Source organism: Ictalurus punctatus, chromosome 4 (genome assembly GCF_001660625.3).
Source record: "Ictalurus punctatus breed USDA103 chromosome 4, Coco_2.0, whole genome shotgun sequence".
Classification (NCBI taxonomy): Eukaryota; Metazoa; Chordata; class Actinopteri; order Siluriformes; family Ictaluridae; genus Ictalurus; species Ictalurus punctatus.
In genome coordinates, this window is record NC_071284.1 from 11,312,501 (window position 1) to 11,326,219 (window position 13,719).

A 13,719-nucleotide genomic window follows, 5' to 3' on the forward strand; every position below is an offset into this window, starting at 1 on the left:
CCATGGATTTAGAATGGACTTCTTTCTGGAAGGGCCCTTCATGCCATTCAAGATGAAATTGGACAGAGAAACTCTGGGAGGATTGGCTGACATGTTTGGACAAATGCCAGGTGAGCTTAGCATTAACTGTGAACATAAATGTACTTTATTGTTATGGAACACCTTTTTGTTAGTTTTCATCATGCATCTACTTAATGCATTTGCACAGGCAGTGGAATAGGAACTGGACCAGGAGTAATCCAGGACAGATTCTCGCCCACACTGGGACGTCACCGCACAAACCCGCTTTTCAATGGCCACATGGCTTTTGCACAGCCATCTCAGTTTGACTTGGCTATTAACCCCTTTATGAAGTCTAATCAGGTATTTCAGTGGGGCTACAATGGCAAAATTCAGTGTTTTTATTACATGGGTATTAACCAGCTAATACTGCAACTATATACATGTAAACTTCTCTAGAAATATTTAAGTGAGCCCCTTTTTTCCATCCTTAGGGACAGAATCAGCATTTCCAGATCCATTCCGCCCAGCAGCAAGTTCAGTCCAAGGACATGCACCCACGTTTCAAGAAGGGGCAGCTCAATGCAGATGAGGTAAACCACAAAGAGAAAACACAATCTATCCTTGCTTCATGCACCCAATGATTATAAAAAGACGCGTTATTCTGAGGGTTTTGCTAGATGTCAGCTTTTCTACCTTTTCTCCCTTTTCTCCTCTCTATATTTTCTTCCCCTGTTCTCTGAAGCTGACAACTGGTCCGTTGACTGCGATTATGAGATATGAGGGTGCAAATTTCTAACATATTTGTGAACACAGTGAACACTTGGAACCAACCCGGTTTAACCATCTTTAATATGTTCTGTAGATTAGTCTGAGACCAGCTCAGTCATTCATGTTGAATAAGAACCAGGTATCAAAGCTTCAGCCTCAGATTCCCACCATGATGCCGCCCAGTGCTCAGACACCACCACTCGGACAGGTTGCGCACGTCTATAAATGCTTTGAATAAAAGGATTTATATGGTTTGAGTAGATATGTCTCTTTGGAATCCTAATTATTTCACATACTTTGTTTGTCTTATGTTTGTGTCTGTCTATCGTACTCAAGCCTCCACAGCTTGGTCTGAAAACTAATCCTCCTTTGATCCAAGAAAAACCTCAGAAGATCAGTAAGAAACCTGCCCCTACCAAGGAGGAATTGCTCAAAATGACGGTATGTTTTTTTTGTTTGTTTGTTTTTTTGTTTTGTTTTTTATATTTCAGGTTCTATAATATGCTTTTCTTGTGTAAACATGTACACATTTTCTTATTAAATATGGTAAAGTTGCTCCACTTGTAATAAAATCACACCCAAGTCTGATGTGTGCCCTTAGGAAACTTTAATAGCAGAATACCTGAAAAGTAAGAATGTGGAGGATGCAGTAAATAGTGCGAGAGAGATGAAGGCTCCTAGACATTTCCTGCCAGAATTGTTGAGTAAGATTATTCTATGTTCTCTGGAGTGGTCTGATGAGGATAAGGAGCATGTTGGCACTCTGATTCATGCACTGCGCACAGAAGGACTTGTCACAGGAGAAAATTTCATGCAGGTAAAATTTCATTCATAAGTTCTGAATAGCTGAAATGAGAAGCCCCAAATATTTTAGAGAGATTTGTACTAATGCATTTTACACTGTTGTGTAAATATTATATACCATTTATTTTATTTCCTGCCAGGCTCTGATGAATGTGCTGGATCAGTGTCCTAAGATTGAAACAGACATCCCTTTGGTGAAGTCTTACCTGGCTCAGTTTGCGGCACGTGCTGTCATTGCTGAGCTAGTCAGCATTGCGGAGTTGGCCCACCCACTTGAAAATGGCACCCATTTCCCCCTTTTCTTGCTGTGCCTACAGCAAGCGTCCAAACTGAAGGACCGTGATTGGCTCACTGAACACTTCCAGCAGAGCAAGGTTAACATGCAGAAGATGCTCCCAGGTGTGCATTGTCCCTTTAGCATGCCCAATGTTTAACATAAATGTTTTGTTTTATTTGTTATCTTTGCCATCAATGTGGAACTGGTTTTTCTAATAAATCAATTAAAACAAAAGAAATGAATGAATAAATAAATTAAATATTTTGATGCAAAGATTCTCAGTGTCTTCATGTTTGTTTTCTTAGAAATTGATCAGAATAAGGACCGTATGGTGGAGATTCTCGAAGGGAAGGGCCTGAGCTTTCTCTTTCCCCTGATGAAACTAGAAAAAGAGCTCCTGAAGCAGATCAAGGCAGACCCTGCTCCCCAAAGCATTTACAAATGGATCAAGGACAACATTTCACCAAAACTTCATACAGACAAGGGCTTCATCAACATTCTCATGACCAGGTACGGAGACAAAAACATTTTGTTATTACTATTGTAGTATGAAAGATTAGTCCACATTATGTATCCACAATGTTGCATGTAGTATAGTGGTAGTGTCCGATCCTGCTGTTGTGCTTCAGCTTCCTGCAGTACATCTCAGCTGAGCTGTCCCTGTCTGAGGGTGATGACCACCTGGGTGCACCCACGAAAGAGCAATTGGAGCAAGAAAAGCAGCTGCTTCTATCCTTCAAGCCGGTTATGCAGAAGTTCCTCCACGACCACACTGACCTGCAAGTAAGTGCCCTGTATGCTCTACAGGTGCACTGCAACACACATGCTTTTCCCAAAGGTAAGCCACCTGCAATTGCTACTTCTGTAATTCTAGCAGATTCATGTGAGGATTCAGAAACGGACATCTCTGTGCTCTTTGCTGACTTCTCCTATTTAGGCATGTTGCTTCGTTACTTTGTTCACTTGTATGACATGGAGATAATTGAAGAAGATGCCTTCCTTGCTTGGAAAGAAGATATTACCCAAGAGTTCCCTGGAAAAGGGAAAGCCTTATTCCAGGTAATTGTTGTTTAAAGCATAGCCAAGCTGTTACTAGAGGAGGCTCAGAAGTATAGTTTAAAGGGATTTTAACTCTCCCACACCTCTCCCTTTATTCTCCTATTCTATTGTGTCCTGAACACTGTTGAGGTGTTATTGTCATTTAAGTGGTGCGCTCTCATATAAGCATAATGCCACAGTTGTGGCATTGTATATGAAGCCATTTTCTTTTACTACTTTTCTTTCTCTCTCCTCTCTAGGTGAATCAGTGGCTAACATGGCTGGAGACCGCTGAGGAAGAGGAGTCAGAGGAGGAGGCTGATTGAAGGGAAAAATCACCCATCACACAATCCACTAGACCCTTCCGGTTACAACTGCAATAGCACATGCTTTTCACCTCCACAATACATTCTGCTCTGCTGCTAGATCCAGTGAACATATTGAAACATGTATTATTGTAATCAAAATCTTGGCTTGTAATGTAATAAGTCTCTATTGGTTTACTTTAATATCGATCAATTTGATTTACTGGTAAAACTTGCATATAGGGGCTTGCTTGACAGCTAAACCTGAGCAGTGATTTTAGTCCTAGTTTTGTTGGCACAACAATAAATGCCTGTGTGATTTGGTTTAAATCATTTTAGCATGTCTGCGTTTTTGAACAAATTTGGTGGTTGAATCAAGAAGGCTACTTCTAAGGAGCACACAAATAAGACCATGCGAGTTGTCTGTTTATCCTTTAACATGCATGTCCTTGAAACTCTAATCAGAGATTTTTGTTTCTATAACCTGTTAGTAGTTGTCCATTTCTACCTCGTTTAGAATATCATGTCCAACACACTACTTGTTTCCAGAGTTTGCAGCACAGCTTTAATGTTTATTGAATACTGTTGATAGTTAGGAAGAAAGGAAAAAATCTAAATGGTGACTGCTAATGTCCTTGTTCTCCTGCATTTGTGTGTTGACTTCAGCATTTGACTGTGTGATGGATGATAAGTAATGACTTTGTCAGGTGTAGTGTTGCAATAGCAAATGTTCTGCAGTATTATTGCAATGGTAGATGCAGTACCCTGTTATTGCCTTGGATATAAATTCTACTAAAAACAAAAATCCAAAGTGGATATTTTAACTGTTTAAAAAAATAATAATAAATATTAAAAATGAATAGTTAACTCCTCATTCTGCTTTTTATATTCAGAATAAGTGAAAGGCTTTTGCCCTTGTCAATATGTAATGCACAGGAAAACTGTTACTGACAAGCGTTTTAAATTTATTTGACTTTCATTGATTTCACACCATTATTTTCTCTGAGGTATTTGTGTCTGTGTATGTAAGAAAATATATATAAATAAAAAAAAAACTCATGGTCATGTCATGGTAAGGTTTTTAGTGCTCTGTATGCTACTCTACTGTTTCACATTCAGTAAAGGAAATCAATTATAAAAAAGTTTATGCTTCCTATTTTAAATGCTGTATAAAGGCTGTTTTATACTATTAATGTCCTAGTGATAAAGGAATTCTTTCACAATTACCTTTTCTTTTTTTAAGTTAACATCTGTAGTTATCTATTGTATTGGTGATGAAAGACAGGCAAACTAAAGTCACCAAATTGCAGAATGTTATCACTTCATTCTCACTATCATGAGACAATGTTAATCACATGTGAACATAACTGATACCATCCACCACAGAAATTATTGACGTGAGCATGTACGGTGTAACATGCAATCAATTTATAAAACCACTGATCTCACACTGGCAGTTTTAAAATGGTAAAATCCCAACAAGTAGTGTGCAACCATCTTGGCTTCATGATGAGAACAATTATTCTTGTTCGGTGGGAATCCAGAAGTATTCAACCACTTTTCTACTTCTCCTCAGAGCACTGCTGTCATGGGGATCTGCTCCCATTGGTGACAGTTCACTGAAGTGAGCTGGTCCAGAGTCTCTTCCTGCTGTGGGAGCTGCGACCCTGAGAAGGGTTCTTAAAAAAATAGTAATAATAAACACAATTGAACATTCAGTAACAAATTTAGGTTTGTCTGGTGGTCAAGAACTTTCAAATTTTCAAAAGATTTCAGTAGAGTAGCTGAAAATGGGAAATGTGATCTAGTGATGTACCTTCCTGAACTCTTTTCTGAGTCCTCATCACTTGCTTGAGCTGTTGAAATATACACAGGGTCCCCTTCCTAAGTGGTTGAAAACTTAATCAGGCCTGGTCATTTGCTTTTTATTGTAAATAGTAAAGGTTTATAGCAGGGAGAACAGTACCGTGAAGTTTCTCGGGGTTCCATCACGGTTCTTTAGGATCTTAATCCTCTGGTCACTTTCAGTCATACAAAGAAAGTAGCTTTTTATGGTTGCTTGACACTGGATTTATAAATAAAATAAAAATAAAAAACAGATTTTCATCACACATGAAATTGATTACATTCATTTATAAACAAGCAGTACACAAAAGGATCATATGGGAGTTCAAAATCTGATGTGCTGTCTAAAATGGGACCATTATTGAGACGTACTGCTTTGTTCTGCCTCTGTGATATGAGATCCTCCTGTGCTCTGTAGATGTCTGCTAGTGCCTGGTGTTTTTCCCTCCAGCTGAGACACTCAGTAACTGATTTATCTTTCTCTCTCTTGGCTAGTCTGCTCTCATGCTCAGCCTGCTGCTGCTCTTTAATGGCTCTCTCACTCTGCTCCTCAGCAGCAGCAGCCCTGTGTCTCCAGGTCACCTCCCTACAGCCAGAATGCTGTAGATGTTAGTGCAAATTCACATCAGCAACATCTCATTAATTCTGTGAAAATGTTCTCACTTTTCTTTGATTGTTGCATTCTCGTCACTCAGTTCTTTTAATTTTTGCCGTAGTGTGTTCCTTTCATCTTCCAAACCCTTGCTCTCCTTTAGGAGAAACTGTTTCTCTCCAGATACCCTCTCCAGTTTCAACATGGCCTCAAAGTAATTTTTTTCAGTCTGTGCCAGAAGCAGCTGCAGGTTTTTGTGCTATAGAAAACAGCGTAAAGTAAGCTGGTGGTTAATTACAATTACACAGTGTGTGTCACTGTACAAACACCCTTCATTAATACAGAGAAGTGGAGGAGGTATGCATTTTCACACCATGCTCCACTGTTGAGACATATGTGTGTGTACCTCTTTACTCAAACTGTGCAGCTCTTCACTGAGTTGCTCTTTGTCAGCCAGTGCTGTATCTCTCTCTCCTTTGCTCTCGAGTGCCCGAGTCTCTGCCAGTGTTCGGTTCTTTTCTGCCTCATTCCGTGACATGTCTGCCTCCTCTGCTGCCCTGGAGCATAAAGTCGCCCTCTGCTGGCTCAGATGCAGCTTCTGCTTTAACTAATAGCGCCAAGAGAAAATAGACATTACAGCTTACAGTACAATGATCAGTTGTACAGGATTTAACAAACTGCTAAGAAATCAGAGCAAATGCTTTTTTCCACTTATCCTGAATTAATTATGGGTATCTGAAATTGTGTACCTCTTTAACTTGGGCCTGTAGTTCCTGATTTATGCTTCTCAGGTTCCTCATGGTAAGCTCACTCTCGGTTCTCATCATGATCCTCTCCATGTGAATCTCATTGGATAAGTACTTGTTTTCCTTCTTTAGGTCCTCACATTCCTAATGATATTGGAAGGTAGTCAGGAGGGGACAAGTAGATTTTGTGTCCAGGCTATTACTTTTTCATTAGATAAGTTAAATTAGATAAGTTAGATAAGTAGATTCAACAACCATAAAAAGAAAAAAACACTACTTAATTTGGCATATGTCCATGTTTAAATGTGATATTTACACAGTGGTGCGACAAACTTCAATGGTGTAACTGTAGTACACACTACTTGTTTCGTACTCGAATCCCACCGCCTGATGTACTACACACATCAGCCAAGGCACAATCTGGCAAATGGTTTTTACTACTTAGGTTAATTAGCATGCACAGATGATAGATGATATTTTCAGGATCAAGAACACAGGTTTGTGGAAACTCTGATGACACTGAGCAAAATAATTATCTAGCTAACTGGCTCACCATATATTGTTATATTACTTTAGGTACCAATTTTTTGCTTAGGTTTCTGAGCTACAGAAACATGGAACTTTTACTTGCCATGTGGGCTTGCTAGTAAATTCATGATTTTCCATCCCTGGCAGTAACCATGGTGTGATACAACCCCCAACCCCCCCCACCCCCCCCCCCCCCCCCCTTTCCACCACATAAATAATAATAAATGTCCCATGACATGAAATTAAACAAGAATCATCACCTATATGCATTTTTTATTAGTTTTATTCAGCACTCACCTTTCTCTTGCGTACCAGCTCTCCTTGCAAGTGGTTAATCTGTAAGAAAGAGCCGCTGACACTGAGGGAGCTCACCGGCCTCACTGCTCTCACAGGCCTCCGAGGAAGATGAGACGGTTTAGACACTCCCTTGATCTCCTCCATGCTTTCCTTTCCAGTTCGGCTCCCCAAATTGCTGTTGACTGAGTAGGACTTGAACATGCTGTTGTCTGAAGCTGGTAGTTTTGACAGAGACAGATTCTGAAGGTCCCCATGAGACACAGTCCTCAGGCTCATGATATGATCCAGTGATGTTCATATACACCAGGTTTCTAGGTTTTTAAGATTTAGAGTAGAACAGTATAAGTGTGCTGCTGATACTGAGCTGGAGTTTAGAAATATACTCCAGTCTTTGGACATGTGAAGACTTGCGCTCTGACAGTTCTAGTTAATAATCGATGAGGCCATCGGATACCTTTTCATGAGGCGTAGAAACTCTATTCATGCAAAGAGGGTGAAACAAACCCCATTCTTGCCATAACTAATACCACTAGATCCCTCTCCACCTGCTCTAACTGGTCTTATTCTTTAAGCATAACATATGGATTCCATCATTTCTATTAGTATTTAAACATTTAATGTGTTATTATAAGTGTCATTATAAACAAAAGGAGTTAAACGTTTTTGAACAGCTTTTGACTCCACAAAGGCAGAGTCACATGAAAACACAAAAAAAGTGATTCTTTTAAAATAGTAGAGTGGCCACAGCAGTACAGGTCTGCTAGGCAACAGTGCCATGACAGGCTGCATGAATGCATTTGAAACTCTACAAGCGATGTGCTCGTGAGTGATTCACAAACCTTTCCGTTACCAATGTATTATTCAAACAGACCAAGTAGAGCAAAATCTACTTGCCCTATTAAGCCAAAATTTAAACAATAGACCTGCAGTCATATACAGGATGATTAAAAATTAAATAAATAAAAAGCACTACAAGATTGTAAAATTCTAACACGAGGAGAAAAGAAAATGTTGCCAATATGTGTTAACATTTTAAAATCACCATGTACAAATGGATGATGACAAATAAAAGTGACAAAAAAACGGAGTGGGGAAACATTACATAAGTGCATATGCTTCCATGTTCTGTGGCATGTATAAAAATGCTGTGCAAGCCCAGTTAACCTTGATTTTGAATCAAGACAAGAGGTAAAAGGAGATGATCTAAATGACTTTAAAAGAGGGTTCATTATTGGGCCATAAATGGCAGGAGCTTAAGTCACAAAGACAGGCTTGTGTTTCAATAGGAAGTGACTACAGTGAAGTGACACTTAGATCTATAGATCTATGGAAAAGCCATTAAAAAAACAGGTCTGGAAATTGTCAGTCCGTAGAGGATTTCGCAGCGCTATTATTATTATTTTTTTGTGATTCTTGTAGCTAAGAATGCTTTTTTTTCCAATGCAAAGTTGCAATGCAAAAAAGAAAGCTACTTGAATTGGCGAAATTGCAGTTGTACGAAATTGTTTTGTCTTTCGCAGTGATGTTTGTTGGTAAATGAGACCTTTTAGTTTTACTCATGTTTGTGATTCAAAGAGGGCTTTGTCTCAATGTGCATTGTGATGAAGTCACATGATGTGTCTTGGCCCAAATCTGTGGAAAATTTGCTGTAATTTTGAAAAATTGCAAGCTCCTCTGAATTTTGCACAGTTTGCTTGATTTTGCATTAATTTGTAAAATCCTGTGTGGACTGAATTGTGGTTAAAAGCACACATTCCAATAACTGTGATGGAAAATGTAAGGAAAAACAGAAAATCATCTGTTCTTCAGGTGAGTGAAAATGTAAATGCATAATCAGATATAATCAGACTGTAAGGAAGTACAGAGTATCCAGAAGTATATAGTATATAGTATAAGTATTTTACAGTAGGCTTGCCATGCATAAACCTGGTGGCTCTGTTGACATCTCACTGGCATGATTTGGGTCCACTTCCCATTTAGAAAGAAGAGTCATTGCAAATCAACACAAAATTCTCAGTGATCTGACTGATCACTTTTATCCTATGGTAAAACATTTCTATCCTGATAGGAGTGTTCGCTTCCCAGGTGACCCCACCCACATCCACACAACACAACGGCTCATTAAATGGTTTGATGAGGATGACAGTGATGTAAATCATGTGCTATGGCATGTGCACTCACCAGATCTCAGTCCACTTGAACATCTTTGACAGATTTTTGGATCATTGTGTTTGACAGTGCTCTCCTCCACCATCGTGAAAACACCAATTGAGGGAATATCCTTTGGAAGAATGGTGTTCATCCCTCCAGTACATTTCAAGAGACTTGATGCCAGCTTGATGCTAGTCGATGCCAACTTGCAGCTGTTCTTAGAGCTTGTGGTAGCCCAGCACCTTACTAGAACACTTTATGTTGGTTTTTCCATTAATATGTCAGCTATCTGCAACTCTAGATGGTTATTTTTTTTTATATACATTAGAAGCAGTAAAAATGTTCAGTATTGAATATAATGTGGTGTTTTACTGTTTTGATTTGTGAATGGAAACAGTAACACCTGAAACAGAATGAAACAGGGCTCTGAAATATTACTAGCGGTGTTTTTTTGTTTTTTTGTTTGTTTTTTACCTTCAGAGCCAATTGTGAGTGGGGCTTCTTAGCTTTTCTCCACTTTATTAGCTTTTCATCACATAAAATGACTATGTAATCACATTAAATGTTATATCAGAGCCCTTGGCAGGTTTACATTCTAAAAGACTTGATATGAACAGGATGGCTATGTGATTTGTTAAAAAGTCCCATTTAAATTAACTTTTTCCATTTGAAATCACACCACGGGAAAGCTGCCAAATCATTTCAAATCAACATGCAAGATAAGGCTAATAAATCTTAAACTCAGTGGAACCTTAAGGAGTGCCAATCAGCAGGAACAGCAATCAAGTATAGAAACTTTAAAAAATGGAAATTCTCTTCATTTCCCATTTCTTATCCTTTACAATTGATGCCCTAAATACAACAGAACACTTTTGTAACAGATGCACTGTTAGGCCACTGAGTTGGTGAGGCCTACGGTTCTGCACAATTATATAAGCATTACTTGTCAATTCATATTTTATGTAAAAGAAATAATATAGAATATTCATGTAATGCTAAATCTTACACTTGATCAGCAGCAGGAAGTTGAAAAGGAGTGTGCTTCCTGAAGTGAGAGAACAGTATTTGAAGCTATCTAAGGAAATAGGAAAGATAACATGGATGAGGGGATTCGGCAGGAGGAAGAACTACTTATTAGTGTGCCTCACTATTTGTTCATTCATTCATCTTCAGCAACCTCTTTATCCTCGTCAGGGTCACAGAGACTTTCCCAAGAACAGTGGGCATGAGGAGGAAATACAGTACACCCTTCATGGGACACCCATGCACACACACATTCACACCAAGGGACAGTGCAGTGTTACCAATCCACGTATTGTCATGAGTTTGGGAGGAAGCAGAAGAACCAAACGGAAACCCACATAGAAACAGGGAGAATATGCAATATTCTGCACAGTCAGTAACCCTAGCTGAGGATCTAACCAGGGACCCTGAAGTGCCTGAAAGATGTAATACTGCTTTAATACAGTATGCACGTACTTTTAATAGTAATTGACTTATTAGTTGAGTTTGAACTTGGTATACACTGCCCTGGAACTCACACACACAAGTAAATTTCCTCTGATAGAAGTGCTGAGTAAGACATATTTGGAGTATACTTTGCATAATAGTAGGCTCATCATCAGTCAACTATGCATAGGTCAAACGGATATTGAGATGACAGACCTCAGGAATTTGTCAGGTGCAACTGTAAAACCTGAAAACCACAGAACCAGAAAGAACAGAAATCTTTTTTTTAACATGTATTGTGCATTCAGCACTAAACCATTAATTTTCTTATGATGTTTGCTCTTATATTCATACCCTCTTGCCCTAATCTAGAAGGTCTCTTAACAGAACTTCCTCAGCCTCCTTTTTCCTGTTTCCTTCTGTCTTTAGCTATGGGTAATGATGTTTGCAGTATGGCAATACATTCTGTGCAAAAGAAAATTTCAGTTGATATACAATGATGTCCAGAGTATGTTCAGCTTTGTGGTCTCTTCTCTCTCTGGTGCTTTGCACAACAAGTATAGATCTCAGCCAGATCCAAGGTAAGACAAAATGTATTAATATATATACATATATTTTTTAAATATAGCACAGGAATGTAATGCTTCCTGATAAAATAGAAACATGTTGATGACTTTTATTGCAATAATTAGTGTAGTTCTATATGTAACAAGTTGCTTTTCGGAGCTTGTATTGGCTCAGTGTATTGTTAAATGGCTTTCATTTTGGGATTTTACAGTTTATCCAGAAAATGGTGGAAACTCTGAAGTATTTATAGCCCAGCTCAAGGACCAACCATACAGCTTCAATGCCATTACAGCTACAGATGTATGCAGAAGTCTGGGTGTTAGTATAGCTACTCGTGCTCAAGTGGAAACTGCGTAGACCAATGGCTTACAGACTTGCAGGTACAGTTAAAAACATTAACTGAGGATAACAGGTTGACATTTAATGGATAACCAAATATACTGTTTAAATGACATCATAAATCATGTTGTTATGTTCAAGTTAGCTTGAACATAACAACATGTATGGTTTAATGTTTGCAGATATGGTTGGGTTATGGAGAAAGTAGCTGTTATTCCTCGAAAGGAGAAAAATCCAGTCTGTGGCCGAAATAAAGTTGGAATCATTGTTTGGGCTACTTCTCCTAGCCGATTATTTGATGTGTTTTGCTACAATTCAACAGGTTCATTCATTCTTCTTCTTCTTCTTCTTCTTCTTCTTATTATTATTAAGATGGTATTTTTTATGGTTTTTGTAATTATATCACATTGACATTTCTAAGATTAAAGTGCAATTATCGATTTACAAAAATCTAGCATATAATAATTAATACTATCAAGATGTGTAGCAATGGGTGTGTGAGTGTCTGTGATTGTTCCCTGCGATGGGTTGGCACCCCGTTCAAGATGTCACCCACCTTGTGCTCCGAGTCCCCTGGGATAGGCTCCAGGCTCCCCGTGACCCTATGTATAACAAGCAGTAAAGGAAAAGGATGGATGGAAGATGTGTAGCATGTAAAGTTAAATATGTGTCCTATGACCTGCAGCAACAACATCAACCACCCCAAATATGACAACGGTGTCTGATGGGAAGACGGATGCTAAAATAACCTCCTCAATGTTCTCCTCAATGAACTTCCTTGGTTCATCCCCATCTCCACAACCCATTTCCACTGGTTTCAACGCCTCTATGATACCTACAATATTTTCTTCCACTGTCACTCCTATGACCACAAAGAGCTCTCAAACATCATCACCTTCTACCTCCCTAACAACTGCTGGATACCATTCATTCATTTCCTCCTCATTTTCTACTTCCTTCTATTCTACAGATACTTTCTCACATCCATTTACTAACTTTTCATCTGTAACCATTTCAACTAATGAAACAGATAAGCAACCCCCTTCTGGAAAAGGATTTTTCTTTGGAGGTAGAGCTCATTAATGATTTACACACATTTTAAAAATAATATCATGTTTTAAATATGTTTGGAATTCCTTAGTGTTTATTAAAATTCTCAGCACTGATATTTTGTCCTTCCAACCCTTACAGTAGTGTCCATGGCATGTGTCATCCTTGTTGTGGTGCTCCTGATGATGGCAGTAACAGGAGCAGTTTGATATTTCAAGATGTATGTTTTAAATTGCCAATATATCCTATGCTCCCCTTAATAACTTCCATGGATGCAATTTTGCACCTAGTCAAGAGCAGCAGTTTACTGTCTGATGTTCACCATGTACCATTTCTTTCAGTAAACGGCCACACCGTCTTTCTCCATGGAAAAGGATTTGCCACAAAGATATGTTGGAGACTGAGATGTGGGAACACACAGAGCAGCAACATTTCAACATGCAGAATGACAGTGGAAACTGTGGTGATGATATACCTCTCCAGATCGAAGATGACACAATATCATCCAAAGAACAGCCCTTCTAGGATGGGATGGGATGTTGTAGTGCTCTGGATGACTCGAAAGATTGTAAATATCAGATACACTAGGTTTAGACTGTAAGTAGCAGGGTGAATGTTGCTTTCTGTCTTCTGTTCCTGGTTCCTAAATACAAGTGTTTGAAACAAATGATCTTTTATTTCATGTAATCTATGCAGATTTATTTGTACAATGATTGTGGTTCTAAATGTTTTTTCCATCTCTTCAGGTTTTTGTTCTCCATCACTTCAATTTATAACAATACCAACTGTAACAGCTCAGTCATCATAAAGAAGTTAAAAGAAATAAACTTGTTTTCCTTAATCTGTACATTTTTCCTCTGAGCTGCAATCAGATTATATGGATCGTTCCACATTTTCACGCTAATAGAAACTATTTATACAGTACTGTGTGTGTGTGTGTGTGTGTGTGTACTATTTCAT

The 13,719-nt window shown here is 38.6% G+C and overlaps 1 protein-coding gene, 1 long non-coding RNA gene and 1 other non-coding gene across 3 annotated transcripts in view; all 3 read left to right on the forward strand.

Moving 5' to 3' along the window:
- Nucleotides 1–4,260, forward strand: part of eif4g2b (eukaryotic translation initiation factor 4, gamma 2b) — a 13,411-nt gene extending 9,151 nt beyond the window's left edge. The window contains exons 12-22 of the mRNA XM_047154614.2: nt 1–110; nt 209–363; nt 495–593; nt 866–979; nt 1,108–1,212; nt 1,373–1,588; nt 1,716–1,974; nt 2,158–2,362; nt 2,482–2,690; nt 2,790–2,911; nt 3,151–4,260. The exon at nt 1–110 is cut by the window's left edge and continues 29 nt beyond it. Coding sequence (XP_047010570.1) covers nt 1–110; nt 209–363; nt 495–593; nt 866–979; nt 1,108–1,212; nt 1,373–1,588; nt 1,716–1,974; nt 2,158–2,362; nt 2,482–2,690; nt 2,790–2,911; nt 3,151–3,216 — 1,660 coding nt within the window. The 3' untranslated portion in view covers nt 3,217–4,260. The remainder of the gene's footprint in view (nt 111–208; nt 364–494; nt 594–865; nt 980–1,107; nt 1,213–1,372; nt 1,589–1,715; nt 1,975–2,157; nt 2,363–2,481; nt 2,691–2,789; nt 2,912–3,150) is intronic.
- Nucleotides 634–789, forward strand: LOC124628140 (small nucleolar RNA SNORD97). The gene has a single exon (XR_006982460.1). It is a non-coding gene; the product is annotated as a small nucleolar RNA SNORD97 (small nucleolar RNA).
- Nucleotides 4,261–11,242: 6,982 nt separating the features above from the next.
- LOC108264599 (uncharacterized) lies at nt 11,243–13,563 on the forward strand. Its single transcript, XR_006982377.2, has 5 exons — nt 11,243–11,384; nt 11,582–11,750; nt 11,892–12,778; nt 12,901–12,979; nt 13,101–13,563. It is a non-coding gene; the product is annotated as an uncharacterized LOC108264599 (long non-coding RNA).
- The last annotated feature ends 156 nt before the right edge of the window (nt 13,564–13,719 follow it).